The sequence below is a fragment of the Tachyglossus aculeatus genome, chromosome 2 (assembly GCF_015852505.1).
Source record: "Tachyglossus aculeatus isolate mTacAcu1 chromosome 2, mTacAcu1.pri, whole genome shotgun sequence".
Classification (NCBI taxonomy): domain Eukaryota; kingdom Metazoa; phylum Chordata; class Mammalia; order Monotremata; family Tachyglossidae; genus Tachyglossus; species Tachyglossus aculeatus.
Window position 1 is genome coordinate 78,408,636 of NC_052067.1, and position 27,403 is coordinate 78,436,038.

At 47.0% G+C, this 27,403-nt stretch overlaps 1 protein-coding gene across 4 annotated transcripts in view; it reads left to right on the forward strand.

Moving 5' to 3' along the window:
- Positions 1-1,062: 1,062 nt before the first annotated feature.
- The window catches only part of REPS1 (RALBP1 associated Eps domain containing 1), a 101,520-nt gene continuing 75,179 nt past the window's right edge, over positions 1,063-27,403 (forward strand). For all 4 annotated transcript variants that reach the window (XM_038767312.1, XM_038767321.1, XM_038767329.1 and 1 more), the window contains exon 1: positions 1,063-1,215. In XM_038767312.1, the coding sequence (XP_038623240.1) occupies positions 1,063-1,215 (153 nt within the window). The remainder of the gene's footprint in view (positions 1,216-27,403) is intronic.

The window sequence follows — 27,403 nt, forward strand, 5'->3', positions numbered from 1 at the left end:
GAACGAGTGAATGAATGAATGAAGGAAAGGGAGAGAGTGGTTTGTAGGTCTTGGGCACGCTGGCGGCGGATGAATGAATGAATGAATGAGTGAATGAATGAATGAATGAATGAAGGAAAGGGAGAGAGCGGTTTGTAGGTCTTGGGCACGCTGGCGGCTCCTGCCGCCTGGGGGCGTTGTGGCGGTGGATGAATGAATGAATGAAGGAAGGAAGGAAGGAAGGAAGGAATGAGTGAATGAATGAAGGAAGGAAGGAAGGAAGGAAGGAAAGGGAGAGAGTGGTTTGTAGGTCTTGGGCATGCTGGCGGCTCCTGCCGCCTGGGGGCGTTGTGGCGGCGGATGAATGAATGAGTGAATGAATGAATGAATGAATGAGTGAATGAATGAATGAATGAATGAGTGAATGAATGAATGAATGGGGGGGGAAGGGAGACAGTGGTTTTGTAGGTCTTGGGCATGCTGGCATGCTGGGGGCTCCCGCTGCCTGGGGGCGCTGTGGAGGCGGATGAATGAATGAATGAGTGAATGAATGAGTGAATGAATGAAGGAGGGAAAGGGAGAGAGTGGTTTCGCAGGTCTTGGGCGCTGTGTCGGCGGATGAATGAATGAAGGTGGGAAAGGGAGAGAGTGGTTTTGTAGGTCTTGCGGGTGAATGAATGAATTAATGAATGAAGGGGGGAAGGGGAGTGGTTTTGCGGGTCTTGGGCACGCTGGCGGCTCCCGCCGCCTGGGGTCGCTGTGGCGGCGGCCTCGCTCGGGCAGGGCCGCAGCCCCCGCCGGGGCGCGTGCGCGCGCACGCTCTCTCTCCCTCCCTCCCTCCCCTCCTCCCGCGCGCGCGCGCGCTGTCTCTCTCCCTCCCCTCCCTCCCCTCCTCGGCCTTCACATCCGGGTCCTCCGCGGTGAGCGGGGTGGGGAGGCGCGCGCCCCGGCCCGTCCTCGTGCGGCGCGCGCCGCCGTGCTCGCTCGCTCTCTCCCTCGCGCGCGCGCTCCCGCCGCCGCCGCCGCCGCCGTCGGGGAGGGGGGGTGTGGCGCGCGCACGCGCGCGCGCCCCGGGGGTGTAAGATGGAGGGGCTGACGCTGAGCGACGCGGAGCAGAAATACTACTCGGATCTGTTCGCCTACTGCGACATGGACAGCAGCAAGAAGGTGGCGGCCAACGGGCGGGTGCTCGACCTCTTCCGGGCCGCCCAGCTGCCCGGGGACCTGGTGCTGCAGGTAACGGAGCGCGAGGCAATCCAGCCAGCCAGCCATCATCGATCGATTGAGCGCTTACTGTGGACTAAGCGCTTGGGAAGCCCGTGAGGGGGAAGACCTCGAACCCACGACCCGCGCGCGAGGGGGGGGAGGGGCCGTAAGTCGGGAACGGCCCTCTCCTCCCCCTCACGATAAGAATGGCTTTTAAGGGCTCGCTGCGGGCCCAGCGCTGTACTGAGCGCTCTGCTGAGGGGGTGTGGGGGGGATACTGTGGGACAAGCGCTGTACTAAGCGCCGCTGAGGGGGGTGTGGGTGGGATCAGCATCATAATATTGATAATAATGGTGTTTAAGGGCTTGCTGGGGGCCCAGCACTGTTCTGAGCGCTCTGCTGAGGGGGGTGTGGGGGGATACTCTGGGCCAAGCGCTGTACTAATGGCTGCTGAGGGGGGTGTGGGTGTGATCTTCATCATAATATTGATAATAATGGCGTTTAAGGGCTTACTGGGGGCCCAGCACTGTTCTGAGCGCTCTGCTGAGGTGGGTGTGGGGGGATACTCTGGGCCAAGCGCTGTACTAATGGCTGCTGAGGGGGGTGTGGGTGTGATCTTCATCATAATATTGATAATAATGGCGTTTAAGGGCTTACTGGGGGCCCAGCACTGTTCTGAGCGCTCTGCTGAGGTGGGTGTGGGGATACTCTGGGCCAAGCGCTGTACTAATGGCTGCTGAGGGGGGTGTGGGTGTGATCATCGCAATAATACTGATAATCATGGTATTTAAGGGCTTACTGTGGGCCCAGCACTGTTCTGAGCGCTCTGCTGAGGTGGGTGTGGGGGGATACTCTGGGCCAAGCGCTGTACTAATGGCTGCTGAGGGGGGTGTGGGTGTGATCTTCATCATAATATTGATAATAATGGTGTTTAAGGGCTTACTGGGGGCCCAGCACTGTTCTGAGCGCTCTGCTGAGGTGGGTGTGGGGGGATACTCTGGGCCAAGCGCTGTACTAAGCGCTGCTGAGGTGGGTGGTATAATAATGATAATGGTATTTGTTAATACTGATAATAATGGTATTTAAGGGCTTACTGTGGGCCCAGCGCTGTACTAAGCGCTGCTGAGGGGAGTGTGGGGGGATCTGTGAGTGTGGGTGTGATCATCACAATAATACCGATAATAATGGTATTTAAGGGCTTACTGTGGGCCCAGCGCTGTACTAAGCGCTGCTGAGGGGTGTGTGGGGGGAATCTGTGAGTGTGGGTATTATCATCACAATAATACTGATAATCATGGTATTTAAGGGCTTACTGTGGGCCCAGCACTGTTCTAAGCGCTCTTCTGAGGTGGGTGTGGGGGATACTCTGGGCCAAGCGCTGTACTAATGGCTGCTGAGGGGGGTGTGGGTGTTATCATCACAATAACACTGATAATCATGGTATTTAAGGGCTTACTCTGGGCCAAGCACTGTTCTAAGCACTCTGCTGAGGTGGGTGTGGGGGGATACTCTGGGCCAAGCGCTGTACTAATGGCTGCTAAGGGGTGGGTGGGTGTGATCATCGCAATAATACTGATAATCATGGTATTTAAGGGCTTACTGGGGGCCCAGCACTGTTCTGAGCGCTCTGCTGAGGTGGGTGTGGGGGATACTCTGGGCCAAGCGCTGTACTAATGGCTGCTGAGGGGGGTGTGGGTGTGATCATCACAATAATACTGATAATCATGGTATTTAAGGGCTTGCTCTGGGCCCAGCACTGTTCTAAGCGCTCTGCTGAGGTGGATGTGGAGGATACTCTGGGCCAAGCGCTGTACTAATGGCTGCTGAGGGGGGTGTGGGTGTGATCATCACAATAACACTGATAATCATGGTATTTAAGGGCTTACTCTGGGCCAAGCACTGTTCTAAGCGCTCTGCTGAGGTGGGTGTGGGGGATACTCTGGGCCAAGCGCTGTACTAATGGCTGCTGAGGGGGGTGTGGGTGTGATCATCACAATAATACTGATAATCATGGTATTTAAGGGCTTGCTCTGGGTCCAGCACTGTTCTAAGCGCTCTGCTGAGGTGGGTGTGGGAGATACTCTGGGCCAAGCGCTGTACTAAGCGCTGCTGAGGGGGTGTGGGGGGGATCTGTGACTGTGGGTGTTATCATCATCATCATAACGATAATAATGGTATTTAAGGGCTTACTGTGGGCCCAGCACTGTTCTAAGGGCTCTGCTGAGGTGGGTGTGGGGGGATACTCTGGGCCAAGCGCTGTACTAATGGCTGCTGAGGGGGGTGTGGGTGTGATCATCATAATACTGATAATCATGGTATTTAAGGGCTTACTGTGGGCCCAGCACTGTTCTGAGCGCTCTGCTGAGGTGGGTGTGGGGGATACTCTGGGCCAAGCGCTGTACTAATGGCTGCTGAGGGGGGTGTGGGTGTGATCATCACAATAATACTGATAATCATGGTATTTAAGGGCTTGCTGTGGGCCCAGCACTGTTCTGAGCGCTCTGCTGAGGTGGGTGTGGGGGGATACTCTGGGCCAAGCTCTGTACTAAGCGCTGCTGAGGTGGGTGTGGGTGGATCTGTGAGTGTGGGTGTTATCATCATCATCATATTGATAATAATGGTATTTAAGGGCTTACTGTGGGCCTAGCACTGTTCTAAGCGCTCTGCTGAGGGGGGTGTGGGGGGATACTCTGGGCCAAGTGCTGCTGAGGGGGTGTGGGTGGATCTGTGAGTGTGGGTGTTATCATCATCATCATCATATTGATAATAATGGTATTTAAGGGCTTACTGTGGGCCCAGCACTGTTCTAAGCGCTCTTCTGAGGTGGGTGTGGGGGATACTCTGGGCCAAGCGCTGTACTAATGGCTGCTGAGGGGGGTGTGGGTGTTATCATCACAATAACACTGATAATCATGGTATTTAAGGGCTTACTCTGGGCCAAGCACTGTTCTAAGCGCTCTGCTGAGGTGGGTGTGGGGGGATACTCTCTGGGCCAAGCGCTGTACTAAGCGCTGCTGAGGGGGGTGTGGGTGTGATCATCACAATAATACTGATAATCATGGTATTTAAGGGCTTACTGTGGGCCCGGCACTGTTCTGAGCGCTCTGCTGAGGTGGGTGTGGGGGGGATACTCTGGGCCAAGCGCTGCTGAGGGGGGTGTGGGTGTTATCATCATAATAATACTGATAATAATGATATTTAAGGGCTTACTGTGGGCCAAGCACTGTACTAAGCGCTGCTGAGGTGGGTGTGGGGGGATCTGTGAGTGTGGGTGTTATCATCATCATAATAATGGTATTTAAGGGCTTACTCTGGGCCCAGCACTGTTCTGAGCACTCTGCTGAGGTGGGTGTGGGGGGATACTCTGGGCCAAGCACTGTACTAAGAGCTCTTGAGGTGGGTGCGGGTGAATCAATCAATCAGTCGTATTTATTGAGCGCTTACTATGTGCAGAGCACTGTACTAAGCGCTTGGAAAGTACAAGTTGGCAACACACAGAGACGGTCCCTACCCAACAGTGGGCTCACAGTCTAGAATATGTGAGTGTGGGTGTTATCATCATCGTAATACTGATAATCATGGTATTTAAGGGCTCACTGTGGACCCAGCACTGTTCTGAGCGCTCTGCTGAGGTGGGTGTGGGGGGATACTCTGGGCCAAGTACTGTACTAAGCGCTTCTGAGGGGGATGTGCGTGGATACTCTGGGCCGAGCACTGTACTAAGCGCTGCTGAGGGGTGTGTGGGGGATCTGTGAGTGTGGGTGTTATCATCATCATAATACTGATAATCATGGTATTTAAGGGCTTCCTGTGGGCCCAGCACTGTTCTAAGCGCTCTGCTGAGGTGGGTGTGGGGGGATACTCTGGGCCAAGCACTGTACTAAGCGCTGCTGAGGTCGGTGCAGGTGGATATGTGAGTGTGGGTGTTACCATCATTATAATAATGGTATTTAAGGGCTTACTCTTGGCCAAGCACTGTACTAAGCGCTGCTGAGGCGGGTGTGGGTGTTATAATAATGATAATGGTGTTTGTTAAGTGCTTACTCTAGGCCCAGCACTGTTCTAAGCACCCTGATGAGGTGGGTGTGGGGGGATACTCTGGCCCAAGCACTGTACTAAGCGCTCTTGAGGTGGGTGCGGGTGGATATGTGAGTGTGGGTGTTATCATCATCATAATACTGATAATAATGGTATTTAAGGGCTTACTCTGGGCCCAGCACTGTTCTAAGCATTCTGCTGAGGTGGGTGTGGGGGATACTCTGGGTCAAGCGCTGTACTAAGCGCTGCTGAGGTGGGTGGTATAATAATGATAATGGTATTTGTTAATACTGATAATAATGGTATTTAAGGGCTTACTGTGGGCCAAGCACTGTTGTAAGCACTTCTGAGGTGGGTGTGGGGGGCTACTCAGGGCCAAGTGCTGTACTAAGCGCAGCTGAGGTGGGTGTGGGTGGATCTGTGAGTGTGGGTGTTAGTTATCAACATCATAATATTGATAATAATGGTATTTAAGGGCTTACTGCGGGCCCGGCACTGTTCTTAGCGCTCTGCTGAGGTGGGTGTGGGGGGATACTCTGGGCCAAGCACTGTACTAAGCGCTGCTGAGGGGTTGTGGGTGGATCTGTGGGTGTGGGTGTTATCATCATCATGATATTGATAATAATGGTATTTAAGGGCTTACTGCGGGCCCAGCACTGTTCTAAGCGCTCTGCTGAGGTGGGTGTGGGGGGATACTCTGGGCCAAGCACTGTACTAAGCGCTGCTGAGGGGGGTGTGGGTGGATCTGTGAGTGTGGGTGTTATCATCATCATGATATTGATAATAATGGTATTTAAGGGCTTACTGTGGGCCCAGCACTGTTCTAAGCGCTGCTGAGGTGGGTGTGGGGGGATACTCTGGACCAAGCACTGTACTAAGCGCTCCTGAGGGGGATGCGGGTGGATCTGTGAGTGTGGGTGTTATCATCATCATAATACTGTTAATAATGGCATTTAAGGTCTTACTCTGGGCCAAGCACTGTACTGAGTGCTGCTGAGGTGGGAGTATATGTGAATGTGGGTATTATGATAATAATAATAACGATAATGGTATTTGTTTAAGGCTTACTCTGGGCCCAGCACTCTTCTAAGCGCTGCTGAGGGGGTTGTGGGTGGATATGTGAGTGTGGGTATAATCATCATCATAATAATAATTATAATAATGGTATTTAAGGGCTTACTCTGGGCCAAGCACTGTTCTAAGCGCTGCTGAGAGGGGTGTGGGTGGATACTCTGGGCCAAGCACGGTACTGAGTGCTGCTGAGGTGGGAGTATATGTGTGTGGGTATTATAATAATAATAACGATAATGGTATTTGTTTAAGGCTTACTCTGGGCCCAGCACTCTTCTAGGCGCTGCTGAGGTGGGTGTGGATGTATATGTGAGTGTGGGTGTTGTAATAATGATAATGGTATTTGTTAAGCGCTTACTCTGGGCCCAGCACTGTTCTAAGCGCTGCTGAGGTGGCAGAACCCCGAACCCCGAACCCAGAGGTGCTCGGGGCCGTAAAACGGGAAGGTTGACAAGGGGGTGGGGGGAGTGTGTGTGTATATGGGAGTGTGGCTATCCTCATCATCATAATCATAATGGTAATAATGGTTTATAAGGGCTTACTCTGTGTGTGGGTGTTATCAACATCATAATGATAATAATAATGGTATTTAAGGGGTTACTGTGGGCCAAGCACTGTTGTAAGCGCTTCTGAGGTGGGTGTGGGTGGATACTCTGTGCCAAGTACTGTACTGAGCACTTCTGAGGGGGGTGTGGGTGGATACTTTGGGCCAAGCACTGTTCTAAGCGCTGCTGAGGTGGGTGTAGGTGGATATAATAATAATAATGATGATGGGATTTGTTAAGCGCTTACTATGTGCAGAGCACTGTTCTAAGCGCTGAGGAGGTTACAAGGCAATCAGGTTGTCCCATGGGGGGCTCACGGTATTAATCCCCATTTTACAGGTGAGGGCCCAGTGAAGTGACTTGCCCAAAGTCACACAGCTGACAGTTGGTAGGGCCGGGATTTGAACCCATGACCTCTGCCTCCAAAGCCCGTGCTCTTTCCACTGAGCCGCGCTGCTTCTATATTTGTAGACGTGTGTGCTTACGTGCATGCGTGTGCGGGTTGCGGTGTGTTGGCCTGTGGGTGCGTGCGGGTGCGGGGCCGTCCCCAACCCGGCTTCCCCGGAGCCGCCAAATGTCCGGCCACCCCCGGGACCCCCCGAACCCCGGACAGCGCTCGTTCACAGAAGGCACAGAGCCTTCCCGCACACACCACCGACACACACCTGCTGCTGCTGCGTGGGGCCGCCTTACGAAAATAATCACCATAATAAAATAATGACGGCATTTATTAAGCGCTTACCATGTGCCAAGCACTGTTCTAAGCGCTGGGGAGGTTACAAGGTGATCAGGTTGTCCCGCGGGGGGGCTCACAGTCTTCATCCCCACTTTACAGATGAGGGAACCGAGGCCCGGTGGAGTGACTTGCCCAAAGTCACACAGCTGGCGATTGGCGGAGCTGGGATTTAAACCCACGACCTCTGACTCCAAAGCCCGGGCTCTTTTCCACTGAGCCACGAAAAGGAAGCGGAGGGGTTGACTTGAGGTAAATAAAAATAGACCAGGTGGCTCCTCTGGCTCTACAGAGAGTCAGCTCATTCATTGTCGTATTTATTGAGCGCTTACTGTGTGCAGAGCACTGGACTAAGCGCTTGGGAAGTACAAGTTGGCAACATATAGGGACGGTCCCCACCCAACAGTGGGCTCACAGTCTAGAAGCTCGTCTGTGTCGATGGGAAAGGACCAGAAAAATCAGAAAAGGGCCGTTCTTACTATGGTCGGGGTTAATGCAGCGGGCCCCCTGTCACTTGTGAATAAAACTCTTGTCAGGGAATAGCGCGGCTCGGTGGAAAGAGCCCGGGCTTGGGAGTCAGAGGTCATCATCATCATCATCATCAATCGTATTTATTGAGCGCTTACTATGTGCAGAGCACTGTACTAAGCGCTTGGGAAGTACAAATTGGCAACATATAGAGACAGTCCCTACCCAACAGTGGGCTCACAGTCTAAATGGGTCCTAAACCTGGCTCCGCCGCTTGTCAGCTGTGTGACTTTGGGCAAGTCGCTTCGCTTCTCTGGGCCTCAGTTCCCTCATCTGTAAAATGGGGGTGAAGACTGTGAGCCCCATGTGGGACAACCTGATCACCTTGCACCCTCCCCAGCGCTTAGAGCCGTGCTTCGCACGTAGCGCTTAACAAAGGCCGCCATCGTCATGGTTATCCGGGTAAAAAAGAGAGTATTTTTCAAGCGGGTAATTATTGGTGGTAGCAGCCTGTGCCGAGCCACCCCAATCAGGAGACTGGGAGCCGTTTTCCCTCTTTTGACAAAACTGCACAGATGGTCCATCCTAAAGCCACACGGCTAAGTGGGGATAATGGGAAAAGGCTTGCTTTTTGAATCGTGCCGTCTCTTTTTTGTTCGCTGAAAGGCAGGTTTGTCCCCTGTGTAACTTACTTCTGTTTGATGAAGTGCAACTGCTTGTACTCTCCTGCCCAAACGGGGCAGGATGAAAAGGTTTCGACTCTCCTTCATATCGATCCAAGTTAATTATTCAAAGCTCCCAAACTTGAGCGAACGCCCAAAACATGTAAGAAATGTGCCGCGCATGTAATCCGCCCTCAGAAGTTGTACCTCTGGTGCAAGCAAGAGCATTATCTTGTTTGCATTGCAGCGGTAGCTATTTAGGTGCGTATAATAAATATCTAGAATGAGTCCTATCTTACGACTTATCTGGAATATTTTAAGTTGCTGCTTTTTACCTTCGAAGGCGAGAGTTCTATAATAATAATAATAATGGCATTTATTAAGCGTTTACTATGTGCAAAGCACTGTTCTAAGCGCTGGGGTAAATACAAGGTAATCAAGTTGTCCCCCGTGGGGCTCACAGACTTAATCCCCATTTTCCAGATGTGGAAACTGGAAAATCCCATTTTCCAGTTCTAGACTGTGAGCCCGTTGTTGGGTAGGGATTGGCTCTCTCTGTTGCCGAATTGTACTTTCCAAGTGCTTAATACAGCGCTCCGCACACAGTAAGCGCTCAATAAATACGATTGAATGAATGAATGAGTGAGAGTTGAGTGACTGAAGTACTGGATTTGGATGACGCTCTGGAAGCGCAACTTGGTTGAATTAGTATTTGGGGAAAAGTAGGCAATCAATCTGTTTTTCATGTTTGGAGATTCAGCCGTAGACATGAAAAATTAAGGGGCTGCCCTCCAACTTGAACAGATTTGATAGTGATTTTTTTTCTAGAAATAAAGGTTTCCCTTCATGTTTTAGCAACATTTATTAGGGCGTGCCGGAGGTGAAAAGTGGGACAAAATTAGAAAGTTGAACCTGCTCTAGGGATCCGCAGTTGGACTGAGACTTATTAAATTGAGGGCTTGTCAGCTGATGTACAATAAAGATAAGGTTTTTTTCCCTATAAATCAGGGTTTTCCTTGTCTTAAGAGACGCTTCCTTAGAACATTCAGGAGGTGAAAAGTGGGAGCAAACTAGAAGGTTGGACATGCTCCAGAGTTAGGCAGATTTTAGATTCTCAAATTTAGAATTTCAGTAAATGTATTCTTGAATTAATTTTTAAGATCATCTTCCAAACAGATTAGCGTCCATAAATAGAATTGGCCTTCTTGCGGGGTGGGGGCTTCGTTGAACCGAAAACAAAAATGGCCAGGACACTGGCCATGTGGGAATTCTTCAAAATCGTCAACTAAACAACAATTCTGATAGTTCAAAGAGAATTACTTTAAAATAGTAGTAATAGTATTTTTTAAGCTTGAGACAGACGTTGATGATATAAGTAAATAGATTATGGATACATGCAAAGGTGAGAAGCAGCATGGCTTAGTGGAAAGAGCCCAGGCTGGAGAGCCAGAGGTCGTGGTTCTAATCCTGGCACTGCCACTTGTCAGCTGTGTGACCTTGGACCAGTCACTTCTCTGTGTCTCAGTGACCTCATCTGTAAAATGGGGATGAAGACTGTGAGCCCCACCTGGGACAACCTTTTTAGACTGTGAGCCCACTGTTGGGTAGGGACTGTCTCTATATGTTGCCAACTTGTACTTCCCAAGCGCTTAGTAGAGTGCTCTGCACAAAGTAAGCGCTCAATAAATATGATTGATTGATTGATTGACAACCTGATGACCTTGTATTCTACCCCAGTGCTTAGAACAGTGCTTGGCACGCAGTAAGCGCTTAACACATACCACCATTATCTTCTAGACTGTGAGCCTGTCTTCTAGACTGTGAGCCCGTTGTTGGGCAGGGACCATCTCTGTATGTTGCCGACTTGTACTTCCAAGTGCTTAGTCCAATGCTCTGCACAAAGTAAGCACTCAGTAAATATGATTGAATGAATGAAAGGTGCTGTGGGGCTGAGGGAGGGGTGAATAAAGGGAGCAAATCCAGTTGCAAGGGTGGCACAGAAGGGAGTGGGAGAATAGGAAATGGCCTAGTCAGGGAAGGCCTCTTGGAGTCAGTCAGTCATATTTATTGAGCGCTTATTGTGTACGGAACACTGTACTAAGCACTTGGGAGAGTACAGTTTAACAGACACATTCCCTGCCCACAGTGAGCATGCAGCCTAGATGGGGAAACAGATATTCAGCCCGCACCCTCCGCTCCTCTGCCACTAACCTTCTCACTGTGCCTCATTCTCGCCTGTCCTGCCGTCGACCCCTAGCCTGGAATGCCCTCCCTCCACACATCCGCCAAGCTAGCTCTCTTCCTCCCTTCAAAGTCCTACCGAGAGCTCACCTCCTCCAGGAAGCCTTCCCAGACTGAGCCCCCCTTTCCTCTCCTCCTCCTCCCCTCCCCATCGCCCCCCCCACAGCACCTGTGTGTATTTGTACATATTTATTACTCTATTTTATTAATGATGTGTATATTGCCGTAATTCTATTTATTCTGATGGTAATGACATCTGCCTACTTGTCCTGTTTTGTTGTCTGTCTCCCCCTTCCAAACTGTGAGCCCGTTGTTGGGAGGGACCATCTCTATATGTTGCCGATTTGTACTTCCCAAGCGCTTAGTACAGTGCCCTGCACATAGTAAGCGCCCAATAAATATGATTGAATGAATGAATGAATAAAATTGCAGGTCCGTACATAAGTGATGAGGGGCTGGAAGGGGGGGATCAATAAAGGGAACAAGTCAGGGCGAAAGGAGGGAATAGTCAGGAAAGCCCTCTTGCAGGAGATGTGCCTTCAATAAGACTCTGAAGATGGGGAGAGTAATTCTCAGTTATTAATTTAATTTAATGATGGCATTTATTAAGCACTTACTACATGCAAAGCACTGTTATAAGCGCTGGGGAGGTTACAAGGTGATCAAGTTGTCCCACGGGGGGCTCACAGTCTTAACCCCCAAATAGTAGCGATAGGACAGTCAGCAGAAGACCTTGAAGAACAAATGGGAAATGCATTAAATTGCTTTGATTATTTTAAGCTGGGTTCTTTTTTTCCCCCAAAACACCAGGAGACTCCCTGAGAGATTTAGCTCCAGGGAAAATCAAAACGTCACAGTATCAACTAGCACCCTAAAAAAGCCAGTGGGCTCCCCCAGCTATTTCTTATTACAATTTTTAGTCTTGAAAGTGTTTGGTGGAGTTTCCCGTGGAGAACGACGGTTATGAAAAGGGAAGGGCATTGCAGGCCAGTGGCAGCACGTGGGCAAGAGGTCAGTGGCGAGATAGATGAGCTCGAGGTAGAGTGAGAAGGCTGTCATGAGAGGAGTGAAGTGTGCGGGCTGGGTTATAGTAGGAGAGTTAAGAGGTGAGGCAGGAGGGGGCATGGTGACTGAGTGCTTTAAAGCCAATACTGAGTAATTTCTGTTTGAATCGGATGAGGATGGGCAACCACTGGGGTTTCTCGAGTGAAGAAACATGGCCTGAACATTTTTGTAGGAAAGTGATCCAGGCAGCAGAGTGTAGTATGGACCAGAGTGGGGAGAGACAGTAGGCTGGGAGGTCAGCAAGGAGGCTAATACAGGAATCTAGGCGGGATAGGATAAGTGCTTGGATTAATGCGGTAGCAGTTTGAATGGAGAGGAGAGGGCAGATTTTACCGACGTGAAGCATTTTCCTCTCCTCCTCCCTATCCCCCCTGCCCTACCTCCTTCCCCTCCCCACAGCACCTGTATATATGTTTGTACAGATTTATTACTCTATTTTACTTATACATATTTACCATTCTATGTATTTTGCTAATGATGTGCATATAGCTTTAATTCTATTTGTTCTGACGATTTTGACACCTGTCTACGTGTTTTGTTGTCTGTCTCCCCCTTCTAGACTGTGAGCCCGTTGTTGGGTAGGGTCCGTCTCTATATGTTGCCGACTTGGACTTTCTAAGCGCTTAGTACAGTGCTGTGCACACAGTAAGCGCACAATGAATGTGATTGAATGAATGAATGAATGAACCGACAGGATTTAGTGATGGATGGAATATGTGGGTTGAATGAGAGAGAGGAGTCGAGGGTAATGCCAAAGTTACGGGCTGTGAGATGGGAAGGATGGTGATGCCGTCTCCAGAGATGGGAACGTCACAGGGAGGACAGGGTTTAGGTGGGAAGATAAGGGGTTCGGTATCGGACATGTTAAGCTTGAGGTGATGGGAGGACTTGTACTTCCCAAGCGCTTAGTACAGTGCTCTGCACACAGTAAGCGCTCAATAAATACAGTTGAATGAATGAATGAATGAATCCAAGTAGAGAAGTCTTGAAGACAGGAGGAAATGCCAGACTGCAGGGATGGAGAGAGATCAGGCCTGGAGATATAGATTTGGGTATCATCTGCATAGAGGTGGTAGTTGAAACCATGTGAGTGAATGAGTTCACTACCAAGGGAGTGGGTGTAAGTAGTAATAGTAATAATGGGATTTATTAAGCACTTAATATGTGCAAAGCACTGTTCTAAGCGCTGGGGAGGTTATAAGGTGATCACGTTGTCTCACGGGGGGCTCACAGTCTTAATCCCCATTTTACAGATGAGGGAATTGAGGCCCAGAGAAGTTAAGTTACTTGCCCAAAGTCACACAGCTGACAGTGGTGGAGCCAGAACTTGAACCCATGACCTCTGGCTCCAAAGCCCGTGCTCTTTCCACTGAGCCACGTAGAGAATAGAGGGGGCACAGTACTGAACATTGTGGGCAGGAATGTATCTATGTTGTACTCTCCCAAGCGCTTAGTACAGTGCTTTGCATACTGTAAACGCTCAAGAAATACGATTGAATGAACCAACCTTGAGGGACCCCCACAGTTAGGCCGGGGGGACGGGAGGTAGAGGAGGAGCCCGTGAAAGAGAACTTAAAAGTGAACGGCCAGAGAAATAGGAGAACCAGAGAGGACAGTGTCAGTGAAGCCGAGGTTGAATAATGTTTTTAGGAGAAGAGAATGGTCGACAGTGTCGATGGAGATGTGCCTTCAATGAAGCTTTGGAGATGGGGAGAGTAATTGTCGGGTATGAAGAAGACGGGCGCTCCAGGCCAGAGGCAATACCTAGGTGAGAAGTCAATGTCAAGGTAGATGAGATCGAGGTGTAGTGAGTAAGTCGGCATTAGAGAAGCAAAGTTTGCGGGCTGGGTTGTAATAAGAGAGCAGCGAGATGAGGTAGGAGGGGGCAAAGTGATTGCTTTAAAGCTGATGGGGAGGAGTTTTTGGGAGAAAGTTGGTAGGTTCTGAATGACAGATGTCCTAAACTTTTATGGTCGCTTGGTTTGTAAGTGAAGAAACAGGCCACTTATTTAGTACTGACCCATTGTGCTTTTCAGTGTTTTTTGAACTACCCAGTGAAATTTCAGCATTTAAGAGGCCGTTGTATTTTTCTCTGTTCGAAGCCGGCAGTATCCACAAATGAAGAATTTTATGTCCCAGGATGATCTGAGTCCAGGATACCAGGTTTTGCCAAGTAAATTTCTGAGTTGACACTCGCTTTATAAAACTGAGCGACATGCCGGAATGGCAGAGAATGTGAGATTCAAGACAAGGTTCATCTGTGCATTGGCACTTAGTCACCCCAGCGATGTGGCAATCTACAAGGCTAGAGAATTATCAAATGTTACTGTGCGGTGAACAGCCAGCTCTTCCAAATGAAACTTTAGTGACCTTTAAAAGGTTGGGAAAGGACATTTCAAACAGTGTATTACTTCAATCCATATTTATTGCTCGCCTTTTAAAGAATGACTGTAAATCACAGTGGAATTTTGAGTTAATAGTAACTTTTACAGATGGTTTGGTACATACAAGGTGCCAGTTGTAGTTGCTCTCTAATCCGTTTGAAGTTTGGAAAGTAATTTCTGTGTTAATAGAGAAGAAAAGCATTAGCTCTATTGTTTTCCCTCCAGTTTCTGATAACTGTCCAGCAAGCTCAGGAAATGGAAATCAATAGCAATTTAACAATTAATATTTTCTCTAACTTCAGAATGAGAGCACTAATTTGGTTTAAAATAAAAAAACACCTGTTTGTTAATGTATTTTTTACTGATTCAACTTAGAAAAGGTAGACAGATTTTGGAATGAATATTCAGATTGTTACTGTTGGTGCAATGTAATTCCGAATGACGATTTTCAGCCTGTAGATCTTGAGATACAGGATTCATTCATTCATTCAATTGTATTTATTGAGTGCTTACTGTGTGCAGAGCACTGCACTAAGCGCTTGGGAAGTACAAGTTGGCAACATATAGAGACGGTCCCTACCCAACAGTGGGCTCACAGTCTAGAAGACTATAGTAGGATATAGTATATAGGACTATAGGATATAGTAATCATCGGTGTCGAAACCTGCTGTGACAAAACTATTCAAGTTTGTTAGACTTTTCGGGAAAAAGTCACCTTTTCTTAAGGAGCTTTGTCAAGGTTCAGGAATCCCAGTTTTGAACCTTTTAGGGAAATAGACAAAAATGTTTGATTTCCACCAGACTATTTCATTGGTCTTTTAGCCTAGCCGTTTACAAATACTTTGGAAATTCTGAAGTTGTATTTTCGATATCAGTTCAGTAATTTCCTGGGGCCACTGTCTCCTAGTGTAATTTGTGGCTACTGAGCACTTTGAGCTGGGTGGCACCCTTCGACACAGAAGTTTGAGGATCTGGGTGGAAGGATGGGGCTGCTTTGTTCACTCTGGCCATTTTTGGTGTGGAAAGACTTCCATAAAAACCTTAATGTTACTTTTCCTCCTCTGGCAGAGCTGCAGCAGTGGAAATGGGCGCCCTAGAATAACTCTGATTTTGTGTTGACTGGCTTGGGGGCCCATCCCAAGACCACTGAGGCCCCTTACACATTTCTTTAGCCGTGCATACGCCATGAAGGACTGAGACAGGGCTTTTACCGTGCAAACATTGCTTGGGGTGGCTCCAGAAATGCTCAGACTTCTGAGTTAAAGGGCCGGAGCATGTGCGGAGGAAATCTGGCAAACCTCAGCCTTGAAGTCTCTCCCCAGCACCTCTCCGAGTTCATTGCCATTGCAGAGCTTTGTTCAAAATACACAGCACCTCTGGTTCTCTTAAATAAAACACTGCTTTCTTGCTAAACTCGGCATTAAGAAAACTTGCTCTGTGTTATCAATCAATCATATTTATTGAGTGCTTACTATGTGCAGAGCACTGTACCAAGCGCTTGGAAGCCATTCCAGTGTCGTATGCAAGCAGTCGCCTCCGGGGACTTGCAGCCCGAGTCCAAACGGAGACATTGTCGGAAGAACCGCATCCGATTCCCCAGCAGCACTGGTCAGAATGTGAAAACAGGCTACGGCAGATCTGAGTGTACATTGAGTCGTAAGAGCTGGGATGACAGTGTGGCCTCGTGGAAAGCGGAGACCGGGTTCTCTAATCCCAGCTCGGCCCCTGATCTGCTAAGGTGACCTTGGGTAAACCACTGACGGCTCTGACACCGAGCTTTCTCATTTATAAAGTGGGGTTAGTATGCTGTCTGTGAACTCAGTGTGGGACAGAGCCTTTTCGGATTTGATTATCTTTTATCTATCCCTCTGCAGTGCTTTTTTTTTAAAATGGTATTTGTTAATGGGCTTATTACGTGCCAGGCACTTTATTAAGGGCTGGGGAAGGTACAAGACAATCAGGTTAGACACAGTTCATGTCCCACATGGGGCTCACAGTCTTAATCCCCATTTTACAGATGAAGTGACTCTGATGCAGATAAGTTAAGTGTCCTGCCAACGGTCGCACAAAGAAGTGGCAGAGCTGGAATTATTACCCACGTCCTCTGACTTCCAGGACCGTTCTCTATCCACTAGACCATACTGCTTCTCGTGCTGTAGACTGTAAGCTCGTTGTGAGCAGCGAATGTGTCAGTTTATTGTTTTGTACTCTCCCAAGTGCTTTGCACGCAGTAAGCGCTCAATAAATACGACAATGAATGAAGTGCTTGGCACCTAGTCAGTGCTTAATAAATGCCATATTGTTATTACTGTTCCCCCTCCTATTTGGAGTATCCCGAGTCCAGTGTCAATTTTGGATTGTTCCTAGAATTGGGAAGGCCTTGACTTCTTTTTTTTTTAAATGGTATTTGCTAAGCAGTTGCCGTGTGCCAGGCACTGAATTAAACATGGGGATAGATCCAAGATAATCAGGTTGGACACAGTCCATGTCCCACATGGGACTCACAGTCTTAATTCTTGTTTTACAGAAGAGGGAAGTGACTTGTCCAAGGTCACGCAGCAAACACATGGCAGAGCCAGAATTAGAACCCAGGCCTTTCTGATTCCCAGGGCCATGTTCTATCCACATGTTCTGTCATTATAACATTTCCAAATTATACACATGTTCATCTTAATAGTATCTCAGTTTGGCCACTTGGCTTCTCTGTGCCTCAGTTACCTCATCTGTAAAATGGGGATTAAGACCGTGAGCCCCCCATAGGACAGCCTGATCACCTTGTATCCCACCAGCACTCAGAACAGTGCTTTGCACATAGTAAGCGCTTAACAAATGCCATCCAAAAAAAAAAAACCTTTAAAAGAATTAGCCCTCTTTATGGCCCTAGCTCCAGAGGCTTGGGCATTGTGGTCCAGGTAGGGCAGGATGGGACACAGAGGGAGAACAATTTTAAAAGCCCCCATGGGGGCTTTAGACTGTGAGCCCACTGTTGGGTAGGGACTGTCTCTATATGTTGCCAATTTGTACTTCCCAAGCGCTTAGTACAGTGCTCTGCACATAGTAAGCGCTCAATAAATACGATTGATTGATTGATTGGGGGCCAACCAAGAGAAAAAGTGTAAAGAGGTCATATGTGGCAGAGCAGGAGGGAGACAATTACCCACCCCTTGCCCAAAGCCTGATTGAAGGCACATCTCCTCCAAGAGGCCTTCCCAGACTAAGCCCCACTTTTCCTCCTCTCCCACTCCCTTCTGCGTCACCCTGACTTGCTCCCTTTCCTCTTCCCCCCTCCCAGCCCCACAGCACTTATGTACATATCTGTAATTTTATTTATTTCTATTGATGTCTATTCCCCCCCCCCCCCCCCCCATCTAGACTTTAAACTTGTTGTGGGCAGGGAATGTAACAATTTATTGTTGTACTTCTTAAGCGCTTAGTACAGTGCTCTGCACACAGTAAATGTTCAATAAATACAATTGAATGAATGCATGAATGGGTGGGGCTGGGAGAACAGAGATGGGGTCAAGATTACCTAATCTCCGGGGAAGGGTCAGTGTATCTATTTTACTTTACAATTATGAAATCTATTTGACTCAAATACATTAATAGAGATTTTTTTACTCATCTGAAAACGAGTTACACAATTCTGGGTAATCTTTATTTAAAATATGTTGGGTATCATGACTTTGATTCAGGAACAGATCCCCATTTGTAACGTTATTCCTGTGAGAAAATTGGTTCAGCTTTACAACACTTTGATTTAAGATGCACTTTCAAGTGACTATATTGTAAGACTCAGAACTGCCTGTTTTTTTGTGTTTTTTTTTAAACAAAACTTGCTCTTGATAAAACAAAGTCCCATAAAATTATTTTTGATAGCTAGTAGGTCTGACAGGTTGAAGAAATTAGGCTGGGTGGGGCTCAAGAAAGCAGGCATGGGCAAGTAAGCCGAAAATACAGTCCAAAGCATTACATTTCTTCAGGCGGTTAATGCTGTCTGCCCTTGGATGTCACGTTGCCGTGGCACTAATTCTTGAAGGAAGAACTGATAAAAGCTGGAAGATTATTGAAAGGGCTTTAGGACATGTTAAGACATTTAAAGCACATATGCTTGGGTCTTTTTCCCCCCACCCTCTGAAGTAACATTCAGCCATGAGGTGTTGAAATCTGACTTTACTTGCCTAAATGCAGTTGACTGCCGGACAGTACTCAGCTGGGTTAACAACCTCCAATGGGTAGAGTAGGCGCAAAGGCAATGATGATGTAAATGACTGTTCTCCATCCATATGCCTGTTGCTTTCGGGTATTTTTGTAAGGGTGTCTGTGGAACTGGACCATACACTGTCATTAAATGAAACTATTTTTCTTTTGACTTTGGAACCCGTTAAATCAGAAACTGCATTTTACTGGCCCACTTCATATTATCTGCATTGTTGGCCCTTAGTTGTCAGCCTCTGACTCAGCAGTTAAAGCTCAGAGACGATTATTGATTTGGTTCCTGATCTCGATCTGAGAATTGTAATCACCAGTCTTTGCTCACTAGTTTGGGTAGGTTTTGCCTGTCCCTGTCAGAATTCTCTGTCTTATTAGTAAATTTCAGAATGCTCTAATGAGTAAACAATAATGATACTTTTATCCTCTAGATTGTAAACTCCTTGGAGACAGGGAAAATGTCTAGTAACTCTGTTGTATTGTACTCTGCCAAGGGTTCAGTCAATCAATTGTTTTTATTGAGCGCTTACTGCATGCAGAGCACTGTGCTAAGCCCTGGGAAGAAAACACCCGCCCTATCTCCTTCCCCTCCCCACAGCACCTGTATATATGTTTGTACAGATTTATTACTCTATTTATTTTATGTGTACATATTTACTATTTATTTTGTTAATGATGTGCATCTAGCTCTACTTCTATTTATTCTGATGGTTTTGACACCTGTCTACTTGTTTTGTTTTGTTGTCTGTTTCCACCTTCCAGACTGTGAGCCCGTTGTTGGGTAGGGACCGTCTCTATGTTGCCAACTTATACCTCCCAAGCACTTAGTACAGTGCTCTGCACACACTAAGCGCTCAATAAATATGATTGAATGAAGGAATGAAAAGTATAACAGAAACATTTCTGGCCCACAGTGAGCTTACAGTCTAGAGGGGGAGACAGATATTAATATAAATACATAAAATTACAGATATGGACGTAAGTGCTTTGGAGCTGGGAAGGGGGGATGAGTAAAGGGAGCAAGTCCAGGCAACACAGAAGGGAGTGGGAGAAGCAGAAAGGAGGGCTTAGTCAGTCAAAGGCCTTCAATAAAATTTTGAGGGTAGGGAGACTAACTGACTGTTGGATATGAAGAGGGAGGGCACTCCATGCCAGGGGCAGGACGTGGGCGAAAGGTCAGCGGCATGATAGACAAGATCGAGGCACAGTGAGAAGGTTAGCATTAGAGGAATGAAGTGTGCGGCCTGGGTTATAGTAGGATGGGGAATGTCAAGGTAGGAGGGGGTCAGGGTGATTGAGTGCTGTGCACCAAGTAAGAACTCAATAAATAGCATTGATTGATAATCCAGTAATCCTTTCAGGGCTCTTCCAAATCACCTACATTTGCCCAGGTGTATCCATTTTAAAGGTATCATTTCTTAGACACGGCTTATACTTAACATCCCTTGGCTAATATTCTTTCTCATGGCGTTGCATTAGGCACACCCTTGCACCACATCTGCCAAGCTAGTTCTCTTCCTCCCTTCGAAGCCCTACTGGGAGCTCACCTCCTCTAGGAGGCCTTTCCAGACTGAGCCCCCTTTTTCCTCTCCTCCTTCCCATCCCCCCACCCTGCCCTAGCTCCTTCCCCTCCCCACAGCACCTGTATATATGTTTGTACAGAGTTATTACTATACTTTACTTGTACATATTTACTATTCTATTTATTTTGTTAATGATGTGCATATAGTTCCATCACCTCACCCCCTCCTACCCCACCTCCCTTCTCTCCTTCTGCAGCCCACCCCGCACCCTCTGCTCCTCTGCCGCTAATCTCCTCACCGTGCCTCGTTCTCGCCTGTCCCACTGTCGACCCCCGGCCCACGTCATCCCCCAGGCCTGGAATGTCCTCCCTCCCCTCATCCGCCAAGCTAGCTCTCTTCCTCCCTTCAAGGCCCTACTGAGAGCTCACCTCCTCCAGGAGGCCTTCCCAGACTGAGCCCCCTCCTTCCTCTCCCCTTCCTCTCCCTCTCCATCCCCCCCGCCTTACCTCCTTCCCTTCCCCACAGCACCTGTATATATATATATATATATATGTTTGTACGTATTCATTACTCTATTTTACTTGTACATATCTATTCTATTTATTTTATTTTGTTAATATGCTTTGTTTTGTTCTCTGTCTCCCCCTTCTAGACTGTGAGCCCACTGTTGGGTAGGGACCATCTCTATATGTTGCCAACTTGTACTTCCCAAGCACTTAGTACAGTGCTCTGCACACAGTAAGCGCTCAATAAATACGATTGATTGATTGATATAGCTATAATTCTATTTATTCGGATGGTTTTGACACCTGTCTACATGTTTTGTTTTGTTGTCTGTTTCCCCCTTCTAGACTGTGAGCCCGTTGTTGGGTAGGGACCGTCTCTTTACGTTGCCAACTTGTACTTCCCAAGTTCTAGTTACAGTGCTCTGCACACAGTAAGCCCTCAATAAATACGATTGAATGAATGAATGAATGAATTACTCCCTTAACTCGGTTTAAGGTCAGTTAGAAGTATTTTAGAGTTTGCTGAAATTACCATGTGGACTTCCATTTCAAGAAAAAAAAAAATCCATTTCTCTCTGTTTATAGAGCCTCACATTTGTGAGCAGAGATTTTTTCAAAATCATGTTTTATGCTTCAAGCCTTGGTACTCTTCCTGCCCAAGGACATTATTTGTTAGAGAAAAGCCTATTGAAAGTTCCTGAGTGTATATCCTCTCAGGATGAGTAGTGAGAAGGAGGAAGGATGTACTTCAGTGAGAAATAGAAAATTTGTAACCTACCTTTTCAGGCTTGTTTTGAAAGGTAAAATAAGGTCACTGTAACACAGATCAATCCCACACTTCACTTGAGATTAACACAAATCAGAAAGAACACCTGGTCATGGATCTGGAAGGAAAATGACCAACAGGCAAACCATCTCCTCTCAATAAAGAATTCTTGGATCCCTGTCCTCCAAATAGCTTATTCAAACCCTATCAGTAAGGGAACTTTATAGGGAAACTCAGAAGTTCTAGGCTATGGGCGTATTTGTTAAAATTCCACCACATTTCATACCAAGGACTCCAAAGGCATTCTATGTGTCAGAGTATATATTTAAATGCACTTCTGTTATTAATAATAACAATAATAATGATGATGATGATTGTATTTAAGCGCTTACTGTGTGCTAAGCACTGTTCTAAGCTCTGGGGTAGATACAGGGTAATCAGGTTGTCCCACACAGGCTCCCAGTCTTAATCCCCATTTTGCAGATGGGGTAACTGAGACACAGAGAAGTTAAGTGACTTGTCCAGAGTCACACAGGTGATAAGTGGCAGAGCCAGGATTAGAACCCATGACCTCTGACTCCCAAGCCCATGTTCTTTCCACTGAGACATGCTGCTTCTCTTCTTCTTTTAAGCCTTTTCTAAACAGGAGAAAGTGGAGAAAGTAGGTGTCTTCAATGTGAAGGGTAACTCTGGATTCATTTGGTGACTGCTTGTGAGGTCACTCAGCCTGAGAGAGATTTGGTCTACAGCCCAGTTTTGTTAACGAGAGATGGATCTGGGAAGTAGAAAAACTGCTGATTTCTTTGTCCCCTCTCTGATTATTTTGGGTTAAAACCAGCCCAAGCAGGACCTCCCTAGAGAAACGCCATGTCCTTAATCAGGAGATCCTGGAGTGTCTAAAGGTGGAATAGCATGGCAGATCATGTATAATCTGTGATTGAGGGTCCACTAGGCCATCCTGGACCCCCGTGGAGTTGTTGGGTTTTTGTGATGTTTTTTGATGGTATTTAAGTGCTTCCAAGGTGCCAGGCACTGCACGAAGTGCCGGGATAGATACAAGTTAATTAGGCTGAACACAGTCCATTTCTTCTGTGGGGCTCACAGTCTTAAGCCCCATTTTACAGGTGAGGTGACCGAGGCAAAGAGAAGTGTCTTGCCCCAGGTCATACAGCAGGCGTGTGATGGAACCAGAATTAGCACCTAGGTCCCCTGATTTCCAGACCCGTGCTCTTTCCACTAGGCCATGCTCCTTCTCTGGAGTTGTCTAGAAAAGATGGCTTGGAAATAACCCAATTCCCACCCAGCCCCACCCCGGAGCAGAGCTTTCTCTCTGGTCGGAAACTGGCTTTTCCCTTAGAGGCATTTTTCTTGAATTCCATTTGTTTTCCAAACAAAGGAAAATCCATACCTTTCCCTCTTGATGAATGGAGTTGAACTACCAATGCTGCTTTTGGAGACTGTTGTCTTCCCCATCTGTTCTGTCAAGTTCACCCCTAAAGGTGGGGAAGGTATGTGCTCAGTGTTTCAGTGGTTGAAACAATTATGTCATCTGCTTTTGTATGGCAAGAAAAAGTGAAGATGAAGTAAGCATCCAAAAGAAAAGGCTACAACCTGCAGGTTTTCTTTACCTGACCATGACCTCCTGGTAATCTTGGCGCAGCTGCCACTTCTCTCACTCCATCATTTTTCAAGTACAAAGTGAGAGATCTTGAAGTACCTTCACAGTAGGCTATTTCTTACAAATATCATTTCAAACCCCAGCCTCACTCAGTCCTCTTAAGCTCATAAAATAGCTGGATTCAAGGAAAGGCCAAAAAATGATAGCGTGGGGAAATGAAGACCATGAGTCACTTCAGGCTGATTAGGACTGTAATGCCCAACCAGAAGCCTGAAACAGGTGACCAAGTAAAGTCTGGTCATCAAGTCCTGTTGGTGGTAGAATAGAAATCCCATTCCGTGTCCAGAAAAGTCCAGATCAGTGTAGACTTGAAATTGCAGCCTTAGTAAGGGTGGTGAAAGTTAGGGGAGAAAGGAAGGAAACACTTTGATTTTTTTTTTTTGATTGATTGATTATAGCCAGGGGTAGGAACAGTGCCCAAAATTTGCCTTGAATGGGGAGAGCTGATGGAAACTGTGGACTATGGAACATTTTTGAAGGTAATGATTTTTTTTTAGTTGAATCTGTTGTTTTGTATAAGACTTTACATAAGAAATGAATCTAAAGTACATTAGGAATAGTAGGAAGCTTCACTGGGAATTAATAATTCTTGAAATTTCTTTTTCTTAACATCTGTTAGATTTTTTTATTGCTTACAGGCACAGGCACAGAACTCTTGAGGTGAATTGATAAGTGAATTTCATTTAATATTCCCCCCCCCACCTTAATAAGGAAAGGGGTGTTCCAAGATTTAAAGAGTAATGATTGTTCAGAAAATGGAGGTGACCAGTAGAAGGAAAGTACACCCAGTATTCCTATAATTTGAGGTTTGCATTTGTAGAAAATCCCAATCTATCAATCACTGGTATTTATTGAGTACTGTGTGCAGAACACTGTACTAAGGACTTGGGAGAATACAGTATAACAGAGTTGTGCTATTATAATCACTCTCTGGTGCAGCACACAAACCATTTCTTCTGACATCATGGTGCAGTGTGTCCATCTAGGCTCCTGTTGTGGGACAGACAACCCCTATCAGTCAGTGGCATTTATTAAGCACTTACTGTGCGCAGAGGCAGAGCACTCTACTAAGCATTTGGGAGAGTACCGTACAATAGAGTTGGTAAACATGATTCCTGCCCTAAGATGCTTTCAATCCAGTGGGGGAAACAGAACAGAAAATGGATTAAATTCAGTTGAAATAAGGATATAGACCCAAGTTTTGTGGGGCTGGGGTAGGATGTGTATGTGCTTAAGGGGAACAGAACAGGTGCATAGGTGATGGATGCAAGATGGGAGGACGAATAGGGAGGGGAAGTGAGTTTACTCAGTGAATGTCTCTTGCAGGAACTACGATTTTAGTAGGGCTTTGAAGATGGGGAGAGTGGTGGTTTGTCAGATAGGAAGGGACAGGGAATTCCAGGCCAGAGGGAAGATATGCGTAAGGAGCCAGTAGCAAGACAGACTAAATCCAGTTTCAGTGAGTAGATTGGTGTTGGAACAAAGTAGGCAGGCTGGATTGTAGCGAGAGATTTGGAAGGAGGGGGATAATAGTGGGAGAGCCCATTGAGCCTTAAAGCCAGTGGTAAGGTGTTCCCCTCAGATGCAGAGGTAGATGGGCAACCATTGGAGGCTTTTGAGGAGTGGGGAGAAGTGGACTGAACAGTATTTTTAGAAAAATTGCTCAGGCTGTAGAGTGAAGTATGGATTGGATCGGGGAGAGAGAGTAGACAGGTCAGTGAGAAGGCTGATGCAGTAGTTGAGGCGGGATATAAGTTTTTAGGTCACCCAGGTAGCAGTTTGGATGGCGATGGGGAAGGGCACGTTCTAGAGAAGTTGTGAAAATAGGACCAGCAGGACTTGGTGACAGATCGAGGGAGATGACTCAAGGATAATGCGAAAGTTGCAGCTTGTTAGACGAGGAGGGTGGTGGTGCTGTCTGCAGTGAAGGGAAAGTCAGTAGGAAGTCAGGGTGTGGGTGGGAAGCTGAGAGATTGTCTTTGGGACACATTGTTGGCGGAATATCCTAGAGATGTCCTGAAGGCAGGAGGCCGGACGAGACCGCAGAGAAGGAAAGAGGTGGGGGCTGCAGAGGGAGATTTGGGAATCGTCTGCATAGAGATGGTAATTGAAGACATAGGAGCGAGTGATTTGTGGGTGTAGAGGGGTGTAGAACTGAACCTTGAGGAACCTTGATGATAAGCAGGTGACAGAGAAGGTGCCTGTAAAAGAGATTGAGGAGGAGCGGCCCAAGAAGTAGTAGGAGAATCAGGAGAGGACAGTGATGGTGATGCCAGGGTTCGAAGTATTTATTGAGCACTTACTGTTTGCAGAGCACTGTACCAAGCAGCTGGGAGAGTACAATACAACAGAGTTGATAGACATTACTTTGCCACAAGAAGCTTACAGTCTAGAGGGGGAGACACACATTAATATAAATAAGAAACTTACGATATATAATTTATAGATGTGTACATTAGTGCTGTGGGGTTGGGACAGTTACCAGAAACCCCAAGGTCATAGTGTCGAAGGCAACAGACAGGTCGAGGAGGGTCAGACTGGAGTAGAGGCCTAACAGTTTCCAAATAGTGTTCTAGCCAAAACACACAATGAAAACACACACTGTGGCCAAATGTACACAAAACTGTGTAGGCAGTTTTTATCCGGGAATTTTTCGTTCTATTTCTGATTATTCTAACTGCCTAGGGAAAGACTTGGCTTCAGTCCTCAAAAGTATATTTTTCAGATCATTTAAGTGGGCCTCTTGTTTCTTTAAATCGCAATTTATGAGTAGAACAACCGACCACTGTAAAAGGAAAAGTCATTGTAGTTTCAGAAAGCTTTTATGTGGACATTTCTGAATTTCTGCCCATTTTGAAATTTTGGTTCTAAGACAAATAATGAATAGGTGCTTTTGGGGATCGGGTGGCCAGTCGGTATTCGAAGGCAATCTGTACCGTTGTCAAATTCAATAAATAGTGTTTCTTTTAAAATTATCTGATTTTGGCAAGTAGTACAGAAATAAATTTTTAGGAAACATAATTGAACGGATAGGAGGTTAATGTTGAGACATTTCAGGATTGCAGTCTCTGATCTGGGGAGGAAGATACCGTGGTTTGCCAGAACATTGGTGTTCTTGTATGGCTGTCCAGATGCATGATTTTCCAGCAGGGATGTGTCAGCCCTTGTTTGATTTTTGTAGTACATGGCTTTAATCGGAACTTGAAATTCCCAGGTGCTGACTCGCTGCTGGTTTCAGGAAATCCCAGACAGATGATCTGGAGAGAACCGTACTTTCCTAGTTTTCCTGGCTCAGTATTATTGACTTCCCTTAGTATGTCTAAAAGGACAACAGCTGGCATAGGACATGATTGAAGTTTAGAAAATAATGAAGGGTGTGAGTGTGGAATTATTGTTCCTCAAACCCTACAACAGAAAGGACAGCTGTTGGAGCTTGAGGGTGGCTGAAGCCCCTCCTTCCCCAGAAGCGGTTGCCCTCCATGGCCAGGAGCTCCCACCACCTTGGCCCACTTCTTAATGCTTAATGAGAAGCAGTGTGGCTTAGTGGAAAGAGCAGGCTTGGGAGTCAGAGGTTATGGGTTCTAATTCCGGCTTCGCCACTTGTCTGCTGCGTGATCTTGGGCAAGACACTTAACTTCTCTGTGCCTCAGCTCCCTCATCTGGGAAATGGGGATGAAGACTGTGAGCCCCGCGTGGGACAACCTGATGACCTTGTTTCTACCCCAGTGCTTAGAACAGTGCTTGGCACATAGTAAGCGCTTAATAAATACCATCATCATGGTGCCATCTGGCCTGATGCAGTGGTAACCTCGAACAGGACACTGAGGCGGAGTCTAAGACAGCAGCTGCAATGGAAGGGACTCACTGCCCCCCTGGGGAGAGCAAATGGGAGAGGGCAGCGCAAATACAAAATGACCCCTATCCCCGTGGAGGGTGGGGGGTAGAGAAGGGAGGAGAGAGGGCACTTCCCTGTTTAGACTGTACACTTTGTTGCAGGTAGGGAATGTTTCTACCAGCTCTGTTGTGTTGTAGTCTCCCGAACGCTAGGTACAGTGCTCTACCCATAGCAAAGGCTCAGTAAATACCATCGATTGAATGATTGGTTGCTTTAAAACCAAAACAAGAAAATACCTTTTCACTCAGAGGCAGGTAGGCTCATGAAGTTTATTACCTCATCATGTACAGGATTGTTAATATTTTCAAGACAGTTAATAATGAAGAGGATCACAGTGGGTTGCTAGAGAGAAAACTAGGGATGTAGTGGGAGATGTTAGGAATGGCATATACTAATCCCTAACTATTAGGTTTGGATGTCAGAGGCGGCAACCA